The 20,008-nt window shown below is 40.9% G+C and overlaps 1 protein-coding gene across 5 annotated transcripts in view; it reads right to left on the minus strand.

Annotated features, from left to right (window-relative positions):
• ANK3 (ankyrin 3) overlaps nt 1-20,008 on the minus strand; it is a 333,606-nt gene that overhangs the window by 127,536 nt on the left and 186,062 nt on the right. For all 5 annotated transcript variants that reach the window (XM_057368385.1, XM_057368383.1, XM_057368382.1 and 2 more), the window contains exons 2-6: nt 7,725-7,826; nt 7,169-7,267; nt 6,694-6,792; nt 3,659-3,757; nt 913-1,098 (exon numbers count right to left, since the gene is read on the minus strand). In XM_057368385.1, coding sequence (XP_057224368.1) covers nt 913-1,098; nt 3,659-3,757; nt 6,694-6,792; nt 7,169-7,267; nt 7,725-7,826 — 585 coding nt within the window. The remainder of the gene's footprint in view (nt 1-912; nt 1,099-3,658; nt 3,758-6,693; nt 6,793-7,168; nt 7,268-7,724; nt 7,827-20,008) is intronic.

The raw sequence follows: 20,008 nt of genomic DNA on the forward strand, positions 1-20,008 counted from the left end.
CCTGGATGCACAACATGACAGGGTTGTCTGCAGCTCTCGAGACATCTGATAAACGTATGTTCCACGAGAATCCCTGAAAACTCCGTCTCGCACAATAAGGCCCTTTTGTGATGGCACTTAGTTCCCAAGAATGCTTCACTCTCACTTTTAAACCCTATTTTCAGCTGCAGAAAGCCCTGGTCTCTAAACTACAGTCTTCTCTAGCACATGCTACTTCATTTCATCTAAAGCAGGTGTCTATCCTATAATAGGCGATGCAGACAGAAGGGAGAAATGATGCAGCAGCACTAAGTCATGGAGGAGTGATGATGCATATATATATTTATATATACCTCTGTTGTTCTATTCACCATCATCTAGGTTAACACATTGGGAAGCAAAGAGGGGGGAAAAAATGAACGGTTAGTCCACCACTGGTGACATGGATGCGGAAAGCTTCGTGATGGCTGCGTGGCATGGCAGCTCGGATGGCAGCAYGCCTGGCACACACGGGAAGCTCCACGGCACGGAAGCCCAACCAGCGAGTATTTTGAGTGCTAATTGTTACATGTTTACCAAAGTTCTCCAGGTAGCAATGGCACAGACAGCTGATCAAATGACTGAACTGGACAGTACCTACAGCTCACCACTGCTTTCAGGAGTGCYTTTCATTTCCGACAGAATAATTCAAATAATGTTTGGTTTATTATTTTCCATTTGCAAGGTTTCTACAACASAAATTAACCCTGATTTAAACAGAAAGGGAATGGGGGAGAAAGAGGCAAAAAGGAGGCAAATCAAACGTTACTCTTAAACCCCATGTTAGAGGAGAGAGTTAGGCATAACTGCAGCAAAATAATTCAGCCTGAGGGAGATCTCCAGTGGATGTGGTCAGCCTSATGGCAGCAAGCCTTCCTGCTGCTCCCAACTGACCTTGGACTCCACGTCGGCGTTGTGGTCGTTCTGCAGGAGCAGAGCCGCCGCCTTGGTGTCGTCCTTGCGAGCCGCGATGTGAAGAGCAGGCAGCCGGACTTTTCCCTTCGTGTCGTTTTCCAGCAGCAGGGAAACCACCTGGTCATGGCCTTGCTGCAAAGCCACTGCCAAAGGGGTGAAACCATCCTGCAACACACAACGGGCACCGTCAGCCTGTGCTCCGAGCCTTCCACAGGGCAGGAAGGGACAGAACGGATCTCAGCGCTACAACAGAGCAGGCTCAAATTCAATCACCAAGCACCACACAGTGCACACTGAAAGGACTCTGCAATGACCCCGAAATTGGAATAAAATGTTGGTGAACGTGGTTCCAAATATTCAGAACACCCTTCTGGCACTCCAGACACAACATAAAATCGTAAGACACAAATGGCTGAGACTCGAGGAAAAAAAAAAAAAGTATGAAATTACTCACAAATTTGCAGTTAATTATACAGATACTTATTTATTTAAGTGCTTAATTATATAAAATGGTATAAAAAGCTGGAATATTAAAATTACAATTGCTAATCGTATCTCAACAGTAAATTATAATCCATCCCTTACAGATTATAATCTACATTTTTTGCTTRTTTAAAAACACCCAGACAACTAAACAAACCAAAACAAACAAACCACTTGAGCTCTATCCTCTAATATATTTTATGTGTGGATKTAAAATATAAGAATTGATTAAGAACACCACATTCTCCTAATGTACTGATGTTCTACTACAATTTCCATTTATGAAAAGTTATATCATTTGATAGACAATCCTCTTACAAAAATAAGTTATTTACTTTCAGATTCACTAAYAGTCAAATTGGTGGGGAATAAAAAACCTGAAAAATAGAAGACTTTTATTCAAYAGATTTTAGAGCAGATTACTCAAATACATAAAGAGCAAAGTCCAGGATTTATAATTTTATGTTTTTAATTTTAATTTTACTTTTACTTTATGGATCCTTAGGAAACTAAAGAATGAAGGACATTTAAATTCTGCTCCTTACAAAACATTTGTCTTTGCAACCCAGGAGCACATTCAGCTTTGCCCAAGATAATACCCATAAATCATTCAGAAAATCACAAAGGCGAGCTAGTTGGGATATTTATTTGCTACATTTGTCTCCTGCTGAATATATCTAAGTGGCAATAATTTAATTACCAAAGTTTTTGCACTTAGACCGACACAGAGAAAACAGATTTATATGAAAACTTGGACCAAGAGAAAATAAAAAAGAAACTGTAAGCAACTATCTCAAACAAGGAAGGCAATAAAGCCACCACTGTTTCGTAGTCCAGTATCTTCAAAGTAATTCTCCATGGATAAAATTAGATTGCACCTTATCATCAAGCTGACTTAGAGAAAAGTTCAACCTAAATTGGCACACAGTGCTCAAGGGAAAAACAATACCAAAGAAAGACAACCAGGTACCCACTCAAAAATTTCTAAAAATCTGTTTTCAGAAAATCATACAGTAGCAAGAGTATTTTCATAATTCAGAATCTACTGTACATCCCTAGGAGTTCCATGTCTTCTTTCTTTCCAAGCTTTTACAAAGAAATAGAAATTAGTGCTCTGAAAACTAATTTTCAATTAATTTTCCAGATGTACATTTTGGTATTTGTTAACTTTCGTATCTTTGATCATTTCCAGAAAGTGGTTCTGATGCACACTTCTAGTTATAACWAACTTTTAGCCATTTTGGAAACATAGTTTTGATCCATTAGCTATTCAGTTTTTACAGTGTTGACTTCAAAAGAATAAGATTTCCTTTCTGCATCATTATACAGTGGTATGATGAGGAATAGTGGCAATAAACTAACTTTGCATTTCAAAATTTGCAAAAAAGTAGGCCTTTTTCAAATATGCATTATTTCCTTCATGGAAATAGTACTGGTAGACCAATTAGAATTCAATAAATAATAAAGAGAGCACACATTGAAGTCCCTTTTAATATTTTGGTTGGCAAAATTTTAACATTTTGGTAACAAGACAACTGAAAATCCATCAGATCTTGCACCTATCTCAAAGCCTTACATTTGTGACTATTAATAAGTTTGYTACTTATTTTCTCCACAGATTGTCTTGACTTAGAATTTCTTCTTAAAGAAAGAAACATGAAGAGTTGTTCCAGAAAGATCACAGAACACCTTCAAGGATGGATCCTGAATCTTTCTGTCAGATTGAAATTCTCCCTGCAGCACCAGCTGGGGTAACTGGGTGCCACAGACAGGGTACCAGCAGGGTAATGAAGCAGTTCAGGAAATGCCTCAAGCAACCCTGGGTTTTCTGTGATATCCCAGGGCTGCTCCAGAGCACAGGTGAACAATTGTTCTTGCCTCACGGTTGTCACCCTTCTCATCGCTCACTATTTTTACTGAAAAGCACAGGGAACTTTTATATTACACACACAGCTTCCCTGGGTGAGCACTTAACCTGAAAGATTAGCAGTTATGACTAAGAACACATCTATATTTAGAACTGTCTCTAGTTAAAGTCTTTTTTTTTTTTATTTTAGAAATGGCAAGAGATAGTTTAAATTGCTGAAAAGCCCATAATTCTATTCATTAGCACACTTCACAGAGACAGCTTTTTATTAGTCTTTAATTYTGTATTTGAAAGACTAGTTTGATATAAGCTGGCAGAAGTCACTGCTGAAGCACATTTTGCTTTGTTCATAAAGTGTTAAATTCAAACTTTTACCTCTGTGGAGAGACTTTGACTGGCACCATTGTCAAGAAGAAACTTAACAACCTCCAGGTGGTTTTCTTGGGCTGCCATGTACAATGGAGTGAAGCCATTCTGAAACATGAAAAYGAGAGTGTAAACATTTTATACGTACCCCCCAACATTTTATACATACCACAGATCTGCCAAACATGGGCAGATCAGGCCAAAAGTAAAAAAAAAGGGTTTGCTCACAGACCAATTAACAGCATGATCTACACTGGCTTAAGTGAACATGGGAGAAGGGCAATATAATTTAAAAGGACACGGGAATCTTTCAGCGGACCTGTTACAGTTCCCACAGCTACACCAGAACAATGCCTTTCACATCTGTTGTGAAATTAAACTAAAAATCAATCYAGACAGATGGTCTGGTGGCAGTGAGTTATGATTCCTGATAAATACAGCCACAGCACTGGAAATGCAAAACGGGACAGGGAAATACAATACAAGTCTGTAGCAAAAGCAACGACTCTTCATAGTAATGGGCATTTTTTTTTCTCTTCTTTCCATTAGCTTTGACTTGTCTTTCACTTGTGCYAGCTACTTTTGCCTTCCATCTCCTCAAGGGGCTGCCTTCTGAGCACAGTCTGCTGTGGGCACTGATCTACTTCATATTTCAGGCACCAGGAGATGTAAGGATCATTGGTTCTCAGCAGTTYGAGGCAGAGGTTTATCAGTGCTTCCAAGCCCATTAGAGCATCTCTCAAATTATGCTTAAGTGACTGATTTCAATCAATGCAATACAAGTATGAGAGGCTGCAGAGCTTAACTCCTTTGATGAATGCCTTCCCCTCACAGTCAATGCTTTTCTCTTTGCCTTAACTGCAAGCAGGTCACAGACTGTCAGAAATCAAACTTTTTGGGATTAACATGAAGGCATAATTTTTTTGGCAATTTTTTTGCCTATTGTTCTAAGAATTTCTGAAATCTCTGCTACAGTTAGCCARGACGCTGACCCAGATTTTTCAGGAAACCAAGGGGCCAAACAGAGATGAGCTGAGAGGAGTTTGCCATACATTTGCATCAAAGACAAAACCATGAACACTCCGGGCTCTGGAGAGATTCAGGGATGCCACAGCCTCAGACCTATGGCCATGAAACTGGGCTGAGCCRTGGCAGGGAGCAGCTGAGGGACATCTGACCATCCCAGGGCACGCGGCCAGCACCGGGCACAGGATGGCACAGGTGACCCCAGGCCAAGCACGCAGCAGAGGGGACAAAGAGCAGGACACCACAAAGGACAGCTGGGGAGGAAACGGGTGCTTGATCCAAGAGGAGCTTTACCAGCAGCAAGACACGGAGCAGCTGCCAGGCCACATGTTCATTCACCAGGGCTGGGCAGGCTGCAGGGCTGCTGCGCCGCCAGTTTGGGGATTGTGCTCGGGGAAGCTACAAACACACAGTGGGGCTGAGGGATCACAGGTCAGCCACGGCTTAATGCACTCCAGAACAGAGATCGAGCACTTCGGTCACCAGACAGCCAAAATTCTACTTAATTAAAAACCAAAGAAAGCAGCAAGCACTTGCTAAGGTAGCTTCTGTGTCACACCTCAAGTTATTGCAGTGAGCGGCAGTCTGGCATTTCTCCCTATCATTTCAGGGCATACTCAAAAGCTATTTACTAACTCAGCTGGAAACAAAGATTAATTTTTTTMGTTTCAAACATTTGGAGTTACAAAGGATTAGTTTTATAAAACAATTACTAAGTGAAAATTCTCAGAACCAACTATTAACATTTGGAGGCAGAAAAGAACCTTTTCTACTGTGTTAAATTTCTGTAGGGTTTGAAACAACTTTCCACCCCACACTTCGCATTTTCTCCTCTCTCTAAAAAGGGACTGAAATCACCAGAGAGCCGCAAGTCTAAAAAAAGCATTTTGCCTTCAATAGTAATAAATAGCCCTTAGAGGAGGTGTGAAATTCAGACTCAGCACAAATTTATGGTTTGGTTTTGGGTTTTTTTTTTATTTACAGGCAGGAAGATTTGGTTAAGGAAGGCCTTACACCCCTAACATTGGGACTGTGAGCTTGGAAGAGGAGACAAAGCTCAAGTGAAGCTCAATGCCACAGACAAAACTGGTTCAGGGGCAGTTTGGTAACACCAAAAGCACCAGGGATCTCCTCAAAAGACTAATCCCAGCTGGATCTCACTGCCAGGTACTGATGTAGAATCGCCAATAGAAGTGTTACATGTGTGTTCCAAGGAAAGAATCAAAGACCTCCACAATGGGGTGGGGGAGAAATAAATCTTTAATTCCTTTATGTTAGCAAAGTAAGAGTAACATGTGGCAAAACCTTAGGGTGTATGGACAATGCAGTTACATAAGATGTTTACAATCTCAGATTATTTTTAGTTTCAGGGCTGAATGCTCAARTTCTCAAACACAAACAGAAAAGATTCTGTCAATTCCACCTCAATTTCTTTATCAGGAAAACCATGGCAAATATTTTTGCYTTGTTTTATTTCTTAACAGCCAAGGGAAATTTTACATAAAAATACTTTTTGCTGTTGTTGTTGTTCTCTTTCAATTTAAGTTATATGGTTCCKAGAACCAAATACTGCTGTATCAAGCAAGTATATAAGAGTAAGAAAGAACAACTGAGTCATTTATTTCTTTTTTTCAGGTGAAAAAAATCATGAAATATAGACCACAAATAACTAACATTCTTGCAAATAGATCCTATTAAGCTTTTTGTTCCTRTTATTTGAGAGACCTATAAAAAACACCATCCTGCCTCTTAAAATGCAWTTTTTTTAACTCTTATTTTTAACAAACACTTCTTTTCATGCCTACATCTTTATAGCATAGGAAAATGGTAATCCTGGGCCAGATGAGAAGACTGAGGTTGATCTCACTGACTCTATCAATCCTGTTTATCAACCATAWTTTCAAGAGCCGACATTAACACAGCAAGATCTACCAAATACACTTGCTAATATCAGAATTTCTAAGGAGAGATTTTAGTTTTTAATTTGAATGTCAGCAAACAGGGACACATGACTTTACCTGAGACTGTGCATTGACATTGGCCCGATTCGTAACCAACACTTTGACAACTTCTGCTTGTCCAGCGAGGGATGCTATGTGCAATGCTGTGTTTCCTTTCTGGAATTCAAGACAGAGACAATTGAAAAGAGCACAAAACCTGAGCTTGAATATGTAACAACACAATCAAGAACATCTGCCACTTTCAAATATAGTATTGCTTGCAATAAAATACTTGTAACTGAATACTTTAAATGGTTGAGTTATTCTGGAAGACATAGGCAGAAAGCAAAACAGGAATCTATAATTTGCTCAGTAATCTTTCCCTAGCAATCTGTGACATTTACTATCATCCCAAAAGTTTCTATTTCACAATTGCTGAGACCACCCCCCCCAGCAGTGGAAAATGGGCAGTTACAGTCTGTAATCAGCTGGCCAACACCTCGTGCCCAGGCCAGCACTGTGAACAGGGAACAACCAGATAAAACTGACTGACCTTTGTGGCTGCATCCACACTGGCACCTCGCTGGATCAGCTCAGACACAACTTCTACATGCCCTTCTTTGGAAGCGAGGTGGAGGGCATTCAACCCATTCTGATTTTAAAAAGGAAGGAGAAAAAGAAAAGCAATCACAAGAGTTACCAAAGGTTTTCCAGTTTACCAAGCATATGAGAAGACAAATTATTATCCCATTGAGAGGACTGCTTACAAAAACTACACTTAGGTCAACTTTACAAGACCTAGATTATAAGGACAGAGTAAGAATTAAGTCAAGACATACTGGCTCTAGGGTTTCAAGTTTTGTGTGCTGTTCCATGATCTAATGCAATACAAATGGAATGAAAGATAAGGTTAAATAGCACATTCTACAAGTGCAAGTGAAATGGTGTCTGGGTAAAGGGTAAAAAAAAGTTTTAATTGGATAAGGTCTGTAAACTTGGTTCATCAAAAAGAAYGCAAATTATCTTTAACATGAAGTGCAAATATAAAGAGGAATTTGAGAAACAGTAAGGAAGATATTCGTCCAGAAAATTTAACCAAAATATTCAACCTGATTTGAAATGTTGATGTCCACTCCATTTTTTAAGTAGTCAAGAGCTTTTTCCAAGTTGCCAGCTCGCGCTGCTCTCAGGTAACTTGCATTTGTGTCAGACTACAAGAAAAAAGAGAAAGTCCTGTTAGAAACTGTGGCACAGCATAAAAACACATTTCTGTGGCAAAGGAATTATTAATGATAGAACATACTGTACATCCATTTAACTAGACATGAAAGATCCCAAASCACCTCATGAAATGTGGGTCAAATCCCGAGCAGGCAGCACGAGGCTCGAGCTCCCACATGCACATGAATTATGGAGCGCTGTCTCACACGCAAGGCCAGCAGCCAGGGACACATCTGGCACCCAGCACGGTGCAGGAACAGGGGGAGCTCAGGACTGGCCTGCACAGACACCACACTGCTCTTTCCAAAGTGCCACACCACTTTCAATGTCCAAGCTGAACAGACCCAACCAGCACTGTGAGAGCTAACRTGACAGATTTWAAAAAAATTCAAAATAGTCAAYCTCRAAGGACTGGATTGGTGGAATTAAAAAAACYCCATGGTTCTACAAATGAACATATTTTAAAATCTCATGGCTGCTAATATTTTGGTTTATTTTCCCCATCCTCCTTCATTTTACAGCACATTTTATTGACAATGTTGGTCTACAATCAGTGARGAAGTCAGAAGTCTCTAGGTACAGTGCCATTACATAAACTGCATTTTCCTTTTTTTCCCAAACCTTGCATTAAAGATAGCTATGCAAATTTACTTTATGGTGACTTCACCTTGAATGGAAAAATTGCAGCAATGTTGGTTAAGTCATGAAAGAATCACTGAGAGCAAGTCCCATCCCCAGAGGGTTTTAACAAGTTATGCAAATATCCAGGAAGGACAGTTTAGATAATGCTGATCCTGCCTTGGAGCAAATGGATCGAACTGGGTTAGCTTTTAAGAGGGACAAACCACATAATCTTTGATTTTATCTGTGCCACAGCTTTCCTTGGCATCCTGGACTAGATTGGTATAGCAGCAATTGTCTGGGCCCTTTCCCTCTCAGTATCAKTTCATCACAGGCTTACATCATTGCAGCTACCAGTGCTTTATCTTTTGATATTTCAAAGGAGTGCCACAATCACCTTTAAACAATAAAGGCAGTGAATGCTAAGAGAAATACAAACTACCCTGGCACTAAAGCTCAGTTACTCAACTGATGCTCAATTTTATTTATTTTTTTTWWWAAATCTAAAATGTCTAGATTTGCTATAGAYTTCTCTCCTGTCGGTACAACCACTGCAAACTGGGTCTTGTGTCCAAGCATTGCTCCAAGCCCATCGGAAGCCACTTGAATGAGCAGGATGAAGTGATTTTGGGCATGATGACTGCAAAATGATAAGCAGGTAGGAAATCTGCTTTTCTCCTCGTACCCATACAAGCTACAAAAGTATTTTACCAGTACTTCCAATATAACAAGCTCTCTCTTCTAAGGAGAGAACCATTACTTGTGAACTCATTTTCTCCTGAGTTCTGCACATTTGCAATTTTGCAGTGGTAAGTCACCACCTTTCAGCCTTCCCTGCTCTTTATCACTCTTTTCCAAGTGTGCCACATTGATTGTTACAAACCAGCTCCTGCAATGTCCTTCCAACAAAACAGCCCCCAAACAGTGGTGTTTAATTTGGCTTTATCAAAAACAAGGTGGTGCTGCACAGCACACGGTCATAACTATAAAGGCTGTGGGGAGGAAAAGCTGCCTTGAGAGCTGCTTTCATTTGGAAATCATCTGAGTTGTGCAATGCAGATTATTACAGGAGACAGGTCATATTCTCAGCGTTTAGCAACAGCAGTCACCGGGGTAAAAAACAGGTCAGCATTTTATCAGCATTACCAAAGGTATGAGGGAGGACTCAATAGAGCGGGAGCCTTTTTGTCAGAGGGGAATGGCATCTCTGTTTGGCACAGTCAGCAGGGGACGAGAATTCACATCAGCTGTTTACAGCTGCTCTGCCTGGGGAAGGGATGCGCCACAGCCACTCGCTACGGAAAATCAGATCCTGCCAGATGCATTAATATACACAGACCAGAAATGCTGCTCAACTGCAGGCACCTTCAAATCTCACAGGGGCAGGGGGAGAGGCAGAAGGAGCGATAAATAGTTGATAGTCACATTCATTGCTAACTGCATTTCACTTCAGACAGAGAGCAATGCTTGTGTCTTTTGCAAACTTGGGCATGGCTTTTGGACTCGAGGATTCTTGGAAGACTGAGGGACTCTTGGAAGCACTTGCTCACTAACAGAAGGAAGGATAAAGTTCAGGTCACAGTTCCCAGCCTGAGGACATACAAAAATGTTTCAAACCAAGCTATCTCAGGTGCTGCTAAGTGATGCACAAATCCACTCCTGAAATCCCTCAAGGTAACAGCATGTCCTCCTTTGACAGCTATCCCTCAAAACTCACTTCAAAGCAGCTAGAAGTGTCCAGACACATCACTGGCACCAGCAGCCAGGCTGCCATCCGAGCAGCAGGTGTGGTGTTGGGCCCAGCATCCCTCTCACCTTTCAGCCTGAGCTGCCAAAGCTGAGATGGGCTTCCAGCACAAGGGCACTGCACAGGGAGAGCAGCAGGGACACAGCAGGCACAGCACCAGCAGGCAGGAAGCACCTGGAGAAGCTCCTTTAACAGCACACTGGGATAAACCAAACCCTCMCTCTGTTCGGCTGGTCTGAGCCAGCACTTCCAGTTCCCACCTTACTGGTTTCCAGTTCCTTGAATGCGATGTGAGCCAATGTGTGAGACTGCATGGGCTGCCTGAGCAGTCAGGGTGTAACATATGTGTACTCTGAGGAGGGGGAGAACCTTTTTTGGCTAAAGCTCCCAAGCCTGCAGACGGGGTTAACTCCTCCCTTCAGGCCACCAAGCACAGGGGCTTTGGGATTTGCACAGAGGGGTAACAGACTGAGGGTGTACAAATGTGCAAAAAGCTCAGAAGGGTTTCTGGGATTCTCTCCACCCATTTCCACCTCTGCCATAAGCAGAAACGAGCAGTAACATTAGAGAGAAAACAGGGACATGTTGTTGGAAACCAAAAAGCAGTTTCAGCCTCTCTGAAAGCAGCGTTGCCACCTTCCCTATAACCAAGGAATGACTTCAGACCTGCTCAGATAGAGGAGAATTTCAAGCCTTTTGCTGCCTTRCAAAATATCTTGAATATCCTTGTTAAGAAACGTCACTCCCCGAACCAGGAGAACACTATCCAACCAAAAGCAAAGGAATTGATCAAAAATATCAACCCTAAACTCCCAATTTTCTGAATCCAAAATTTCTCAACTTCACATTTGTATTTTAAGCCTAAATTGGCATTTTTTAATACCTCAGTAGAGTAGAAAAATGTTATTTTCAATTAGCACTGTTTTATTTTTAAAAAGAGCCTCTTAGAGTCCCTGCTAGAGCCTGTAATTGCCTCAGTATTGCAGAGAGAAACAGCACCAGAGCCTAAGCTCAAATCACTGATGGATTTTAAAGACCAAAGAAGTGTAAGAACAATGTTCTAATAATTCTAAAAATAATTATCTATCTGGATTGCCATCATTTCTGGAAACCCATGTAAAGACTGATAAACAACCTGTTATWTGAAATGCATTAAAAGCCACAGCAGGGGGGAAAAGGATTTTAGGTTTCCTGCCATCACCYAGAACACCCATGTGCTCCTCTTTCTGGGCAATTCTTCTCCATGTGCTCGTTCCCTTCCACATGAGCTGATGTGTGAAAATAAGAACCCCACACAGACATAGACAGTGTGTCCACAGGACATTCCCCCACCAGAACTAACACATTTATTCTCCAATACTAATAACTTAAACCTCAATGTTCCTGAGAAACATTTTGTATGTTTACAGCCTATTCAGATACCTTTTTTTTTTTTTTTTTAAATCAAATCCAGTATGAAATGAAGATGAAAATTGGTTTTTGATTCTCCATGATCTTAACAAGTATCAAGAGAACAAGAGGCATGGGACACACATCAAAGCACCCTGAGTCTCAGATGTTCTTGCAGCCAGTCACAAAGATTGCAGCCCTTCCTGTGCATTTGCACTGCATCTCTGTTGTCAGGATGTGTCCCTTTCCCTGCTCCCTCTTGGGCTTGCCTTTTCWAACTTTGTATGCAAATGAAAATTAAAAATCAAGATTCTTACAAGYATTTTAATTATGGGAGAGACAAACTTCAGATGCCATGCATACCATTTAGTTATGGAAGYGCTATTCAGAGAATATTTAATAACCAGTGGATTTATAGGAGTACCAGAACTGATGAATGCATAATACCAACCTTTTTCTTCACAGATGGTATGATTTCKCCCCTCTCCTCATACTTTCTTGGAAGAAAAAGGGACTATTTCTAGTTTTAAGAAATGTGCAAATGCAGAGGATTGGCTAATGAATGCAGGTTTTATGCAACCTATATTTCTTTAGGATTTGTGTATTTCCCTTTAACATACCACACCACAAAAAATCCCTTCTCTAATGTACAGCAGGCTGATGAGCTTGCAGACTGCAGGCTGCCTGCAGCACACAACAGGTTTTCCAGTCTGGAGCTCCTTTTCAACAGCCTTCATCCCAGGGACACCTCAGGAAAGGGCTGAGGCTGAATGAGCTGTGCTGGCAGCAGAACTCCATTTGCTAACCCCTCTTTACCTTATGGTCCTACAGTCCTGCCACAAGATCTGTGGTGCACAGGGAACTGAGAACTGTTTCCCCATTTTGAGGAAAAGCTACATGAGTTAAAAACATTTCTATTTCAGCAAAGACTAACTCCTAAGTCACTTGGATATTACCTTATGCCTCCAGAAAATGCTGATGCTGACTCACGCTAGCAAATACATATTCACTCCTTTCCTTCAAGTGCTTTCAGAGAACTAAGAGACTATTTGTCATGATTAAAGATAAAAACCATTAGGAAATTTGCACTGACTGTCAGCCCAGGGTCTGGCCTGGTTTTTSCACAGCACTAGAGAGGGTCCCTTAAGAAAACAGAAAATATGTGTTATTGAGTGAACCCTCTGAAGTGCAAAGCCATTGTTTTTAATGTGCACAGGCCTCCTCCCATACTGGTGGTATTTTATTATTCTCATCTCTCTTCCCTTTGTGTTCTGCTTACAGTGGCCTCTTTTTCAGATTAAAAATCCAGTCTTTTTTTTTACATTGGGAGCAGGGTTTTGTTTTTCACTTCATCTTTAACAGTAGCTGTTGTGAAGGGAAACCCCCAGCAGGTTCCCATTGTGCCAGAGCAGGATGCATTCTGGCTTGAGTCCCAACAAAAAGATGCTAACCATGCCTAACATTTGTTGTGGGGAAAGGCAATGACCTCATTTTAAGGGATGAACTTATGTTACTTCCATTTGAAAATGTGCTCAACAAAAAGAGTCTTGCAGCAGCATGAGGTGACCTGAGGAAATGGCTGATWACAATTTTGCTTATTTTGATAAGGGCGGGCTTACTGCAGTAAATGGCAATTTTTTTGCAGGAAGATTTAACTGTGATGGGCATTAAGCACGACACTGGGAATGGGAGGACCTTGGCATTTCTTACATTTTACTCCTCTGCTAATTTAGAGCTTTCCTCCAAACAAATGCATTACCCTCGCTTGGTAAGGGATGAAATTTTACTCCAAATAAACTACAGTGGCTAATTAACAGCAGTGCCTGAACCATGTGAAATAAACCCCTCACATCACTGTCATGGGGAGACTCTCCACCCATCCTCCAAGATGCTCTAATCCCTTGTATCTCCCTGCTACCTTTTAACYAAATCACTATTGAAGTTTTTCCATTATATCTTCTTTATTAAAAAGGTGGCTGATTGCACTGGATGAGTGATGTTCTCTGTGCAAACAAGCACTCATGCTTTACATACCACACCACTGTATGTGTTTTCTTTCTGATAAGGATGTACCAGCCTGGGGCCAGCTGCTATCTGCAGTTGTGCTGTTAATTACCCTTCAGAGACAYGCTTTTGGGATCACAGCCCTAAACACAACCAGGGCGACAGGAAAAGCTCCACTCCTAGTGCCTGACAATTCAGAGGACACATCTTTTGGCTAGGGAAGGACAGCTGTTTTGAATATGATTGCAAAAAGAGAAGTAATATAATTATTAGTAAAAACTGAACAAATCTGTATAATTGTTTGCCTTACACAATTCAATCATCAACTTTKTTTTGATCATATTATTGTATTGTGCCCGATAAAGCAGCCAAAAATATGATGCTGCTTGGCATGTCCCTAAAAAGGGCTCTCTATTCCACTAGGTTACTACGTTTTCCACACATTAAAAACCACTCTGGCATTAGACTGTGCAAAACCCTCTTCTTGGTCACACCAGTRGAGACTAAAACTTTTATTTTTGCAAAATTTCCACGTGAATCTATAGTCAACTGCATTTTCAGTAACTGAGGTTCCATCCCTGAACAGTAGTCAACCTTGTGTTTGCAGAGAAAAATCAAGCATTGATTTCCTGAAAAATCACACATTGAAGTAGTTCAAAATCAAAATGCACTTTAGATGCAGGGCCTTCCGTTGCCCAAACCAGGAAAACATTCATGCAAACTGAAAACCTCCCTTCCTTGCTAGACCACAAGACAAAGTCAGCCTCTGACATGCAAGTTTATACTAAAGATTTTCAAGATCCCTTGCACCACTCAACTTCTTGGAGTCTGTCTTGGGGAAGTGCTGAATATGCACCYTGTTCCCATGAAAAATGAACCCCTTGGAGTGGAAGGTGATTCAGAAGCACCCAGAGCCTGAGATGTCAAGGCTGTTACATCCAAGAAAACTTCACAGCTTCCAGTAAAAAAGGTGTTTGTCACTGCCCCCAGCAGCACGGAGAGGTTTGGTGCTGGCAGTGACAAACACCTGCAGCTTTCAGGCTGTGGAAGTTGCTCAGACTTTGTGCATGCAGCCTCCTTCAATGTTGGGATTTGTGACACAGCTAATCCATCCTGGGAGTCTTTAAATGCCTGAATGTCTGCTYCCTAAGAAGGCTCAAGCAYGAGATAGAAAGGGAAAACAGCTGTKATGCCTTTGATTTTCTMCAAATAGCAAAGGGGGTTGTGATTTCCAAAGTGCAAAAGATATTATTGCAAACTCTTGCCTAACATCCACATACAAAATCTATGTGTTGAACATGGCATACAAGTTGAAAATACTCTTAAAAATGTCCTCTCCACATCATTTACTTGCCACCATAGATACTCAACAAATACAGAATAACTTAACTGCAATTCCATGCAAAATAATGATCTGAAAACCCAACCAAAACCATCTGAAGAACTGAGACCAAACCTGTCCCACAAAGCTCAGACAGGACGTGAGGGTCTACACTATTTCCATATGCTTTGCCAGTTTGCACAGRTGAAGTTTTGAGATTCTGAAACACAAGTTTGATGGACCAGCTTCACCTGGACAATTTGAGAAAACAATTACTGGCATGACTGTCTTAAATTAGTAACACCAAAAGCAACATCAGAGACTACAAAAATCAAGGTACGTCTGCAAAACACACACAATCCTTCCAAGWATGCAAGAACAACAAATTACAAGTATAATTTTAATGTGGAAACAACATAAAAGCCTATAAAAAACTATAAAAGTCTTTAATACTGACTTTTCAGGTATCAGACTGCACTGGATGAAAAGACAAATGACAATGTAAATTGGGACATGCTCTGTTCAAGACCCTAAAACTGGTAAAATCCCTGTTTTCACCAATGACTTACTGTACTCCATTAGAAGTGACAASCAGGGTAAGAACCAGGCCCTTTGTGACCAACTCACATGCATAACCAATGAAAAGGATCTCATGCATTAAAAGGCAAAAGCTTTGGGCATTTCAAATTCAAGATTCATTCATTCTCCAGGCTAGAGGTCTCAGCTKCTAGAAGTTTATTTCAAACTCTGGGAAGAAACTCCTGAACCCGAAACTCATCTCCCACTCCCTTTAAGTTTTCCTATCATACATTTACAAGTGAAAAATAAATGACTGGCTTTCATAACTGCTACCACAGTCACAAAGAGCCAGAGAGGGGCTGGATGTGCTTCGAGGGTTTCTTCTCATGTTTATATTCACCTGAAGATAACAACTCTCTCATATGTCAAGCTAGATGAGATGCCATTGATCTCCTCCCTGATATTTTTCTCTCAGAAAATGACTATCCAATGAGCAGGGAGATAATTTCAGCACATCTCAGGCCCAAGTTTAAAGCCACTTCCATGCTGAAGTCACTTTCTTCAGATCACTGCATGAATAAAATCAGGCAGTCCACCTCCTCTTCTCTTTGTGCATCTCATTTCACAATCAGGACCCAAAAAGAAGAGGAGAAGGATTCAGCAACTCCTGTCAAAACATTTTGTAAAGTGGTTTTATTTGTCTGCAATTTCAGATGGGGGGGGGGAAAAAAACCCCATATAAACCTAAATGAGACTATATTGCTGATTTTAGGGAGAGAGACTTTATTCACTACARAAATATGATGTAAATATGCTTCAATCAGATGTGGTGAAGTTAGTGGTAGTAACATGGAGAAAACTCATGTCAGTGGAAGTGCAGTGYACATAATTTTTCCCTAAAAATACTGTGGCAAACAAGCTATAGACAAGCTACATAATCTATTAGGAGCTTTCAGCACCATGCATTCATAAGTTTCTACTTAATGCCTGCTTTTGAATTCAACTCTCGTTTAAAACCAAATTAATTCTGCCTTGGAACTTTAAAATTATAACTATCATTAAACTGAAAGATTGCTTGATGATAACTGGTCAAGCCATTTCAGGGGTGGCAAAAATGTAAGCAGAAATGCACAAATTTACACTGCAAGCATTGCAAACGCCACATATAATTACAATTTATGGTTTTTTAGGCTTATAGGGCACTTGAATGGATAGTTTTAAAGCTATACACTAAAGGTTTAAATTTTTTTTGGCATATAGTCTAGAATTCTTACAAGAATGACTAAAATTTATCAGTTTATAAGTGACAATGCATAGGTTTCCATAGCAGTGATTATGATCTCTATCAGGAGCAAAGAATCTCTTCCAATTTCACACTTGTTGAAGAGTTTCTGTCTGGAAAACTGCACGTGGCTGGTGTGACAGAGAACCTGAAGGGCCAGTGGAAATCATCTAAAGAGCTTTTGAGTACTAAGAGAATTCACGGGGCAAGATTTCAAGCACAGTCATACACTGGGCACCAATGAGCTCTGCAGGGTTGGTCAGAGACATCCCATGGGGTCTGTCAGTGCTCACCTCAGGAGAGATTGTCACATTTACAGAACCACCTGTCCTGAGACCTGTGTGCAGATCTGCTGTGAATGAGATAAACCCTGCTRCAATGACAGAGATTCAAGAGAATCAAGGGATGAAAAAAACCCAACCAGCACTTCCCAAACCCATTAGGGCAGCTTCACACAGGACAGCTGAAAGATCTCAAAGGCAGGAGCTGAGCAACCTGCCAGGAAACCATGTTAATCTTGGCCTGGAGAGGCATGAGACCTACTGGAGAACACCACCAGGGAATATTCAGGCTGTGCTGGCTTTGCCATGTCCTTCTGGAGGAGCTGGAACTCCATGCTGACCACGAGCTGCTGTARCTTGTTTCCACTTGAGCCTGCTGCTGTGGATGTGACCCAGTGACTCCAGGCTGGTTTTGTGACCCACCATACCCCTGTAAACCCCAGAGGCAATGCAGAGTGGGTATTACACACTTTGCTGCCTGTTACTGCCACAAACACCAAGGAAAATGTGCCCCTTTCACCCAGGACAGTGCATTGTGGCCAGCACAGAGCTGTGGGGCTGGGGACACGAGAGCCACCAGCCTCCCTGTCCCCTTCTCTTCCACAATTAAACACTGACATTCACTGCAGCCAATCTGTGCACTGGCATGGAAAGTTCTGTCATAGCATTTTGTTGGGGCTGTCTGGACTAAATGTATTCAGTGGCACGCACAGCAAATGTAAATTAGTTTACAAGTGTTTTTGTTCCTCACTCCACGTGTTCCAGGTTTGAGGATTAGCTCAGATTCCAATGGGAAAATTGCTTTTCCCAGCCCAAGCACCAAAATCTGTGAGCAAAAAACAGAGCCCTGCCACTGCCATCTAAATTTTAAACTCTAATTTAAAACTCTTAGGTCTTGTCCTAACTTTAAACACAAAATTCAGTTCTAAAGCAAAWGGACCAATCCAAACCACTGCTGAGGAAAGGGCAGGACCAGCATTTACAGCTACAAAAAGGTTGAAAACAGTGATAGTGAGAACAACCTTAGCTGTATGGGGTCTTTGAGATGAACACAGGGAGGAAAAAACCACAGGGCTAAGTTTTCTCCTTAGAGTGAGAGAAAATTACCAAAAATGCAGATAAATCACTGCAGATCAGATTATGCCATTTTCACATGGTGACTTTTCAACCACAGAACCAAACTAGTATTTTTCTGGCTTTCAAAGCCATTGTGCATTAGAGAGCCAGGATTCCGCAGAACCATAATGACAAATTGAATATCTCAGGAGAGACTTTAATCCTTTGAACAAAAAYACAAACAGCACAACTATTCTAATATTTTACCTCACCTTAACYAGATTTGTTAATTTATTTTAATCCAAAAAGGATCATTTCCTCTTAGCACCAGAACAAAGTATGTTTGAAAAACACATTCTAGTTTCATCAAATATAATCTCATAACACTAATGCATTAAAACTTTCCAAACTGGCCTAAAAGACTTTACCCCTACTATATTTAATAGATGTGGCTTTAAAACCAGGTTTCAGTTATAGCATGAAAGTGAAGATCAGTTTGTTACAGGCTTGCWGAAATAAGCTACACCCAACAATTCCAGCCCTACACAGTGAATCCGCCCTCGCATTTGATGACAGAATGGTCCATTACTGTACACTTGTTAAAGTATTGCTCCTGAATAGCAAACCCACAGGATAAACACACAGTAAAGTAGAACTTGTTTCTCTTTCACATCTCCAATATGCAAGGCAGCCTATGTAAGATTAAAGTATGTAAGGAATGAAAACAAAATTTACCATAAACATCAGCAAGGAAAAGCTTACTGAACGAATACACACTGCACTGCCAAACTCCATTCCAAAGAGCTGCTGYACCTTCCCAAACAGCAAATACATGAACAGAAGGAGCACTTTCCATAGAGCTTGTAACAAACCCCTGTAAAACAAGAGCAAATACCATTCTGGTGCAACACAGAGGGGCAGAGCATCCTGCAGAGCAGCACATTGCCAACGCCACGGCCGAGGCAGCGCAATTTTCAGCTCGCTGCACTCTCCAAACTGTTGCACACACAAACTGGGGGGACTGTGTCAGGYTCTGTGCTGCTGAGGCTCATGTAAAGCATCAGCAAAGATGTTTATCACCGTGAAAATTGATACGATTGTGCTAAAACAACCAGGAGAGAGTAAATAAAATTCTTGGGACTGAACAATAGAGTTTTATCAATTATCATAAAACATCTGAGTAACAAAAGATTCTCTTACAAAAAATTACTTCACAAAAAAAAAAAAAAATCTCCCCAGTAAATGTTTTCACAGTTTTGAAATTACTGGTGGAAATAAGCTTATGGACAAGAATATCATCGCTAGAAAGCAACCAAAGTTTCCAAAGATGCTTTCTAACAGGGAACAACACCCAGTCCTGTGCTGACAACAAGTGAACAACATACACAACATTTGAGAGAACTCACTGCAGTGTTTTTTTTCAGAGCACAGAGCTATTGCAGACATGGAAATTAGCTATTAAACTGCTGTGTTCTGGCGTGAGTAGTAATTCTAACTAAAACAATATTGCCATTAATTGATGTTTCCACAAAGCTTGGCACTCATCAGTACTAAAAACACAAACCCACTTTCCTGGGAACCTGTTTTTTTAATCCTGCAGCAGAACAGCCTAGAGAAGAACTGTTTTGACTTTGTGGTTTTTAATTGATGTGAATAACCCAAGCTATTGAAGACCCTCTGGACCTAGTTCAGAGAGTACTGGGATGTCCTTTCAAAGCAGCTTCCTCACTTGAGGAATTTTTAAATCCCACAGGGAGCACCTTGAAGGTCACTGGGACTCTCTCTGGGAAAGTAAGAGTGATACGGGTGCCTCCTCACAGTCATTACTACCAGGAGTACAGCTGGCTCCTCTGGAAGTTTAATTGACCTGTGAATTGTCAGTAGAAGAGGTGTGTTATTTGAAAAATACACCTTAAAAGCACAAACTTTAAACTTTTTTTTTTTTTTTTTTT

This window comes from Malurus melanocephalus, unplaced genomic scaffold (genome assembly GCF_030028575.1).
Source record: "Malurus melanocephalus ecotype Western Australia unplaced genomic scaffold, MMel_1.1 scaffold_91, whole genome shotgun sequence".
NCBI lineage: Eukaryota > Metazoa > Chordata > Aves > Passeriformes > Maluridae > Malurus > Malurus melanocephalus.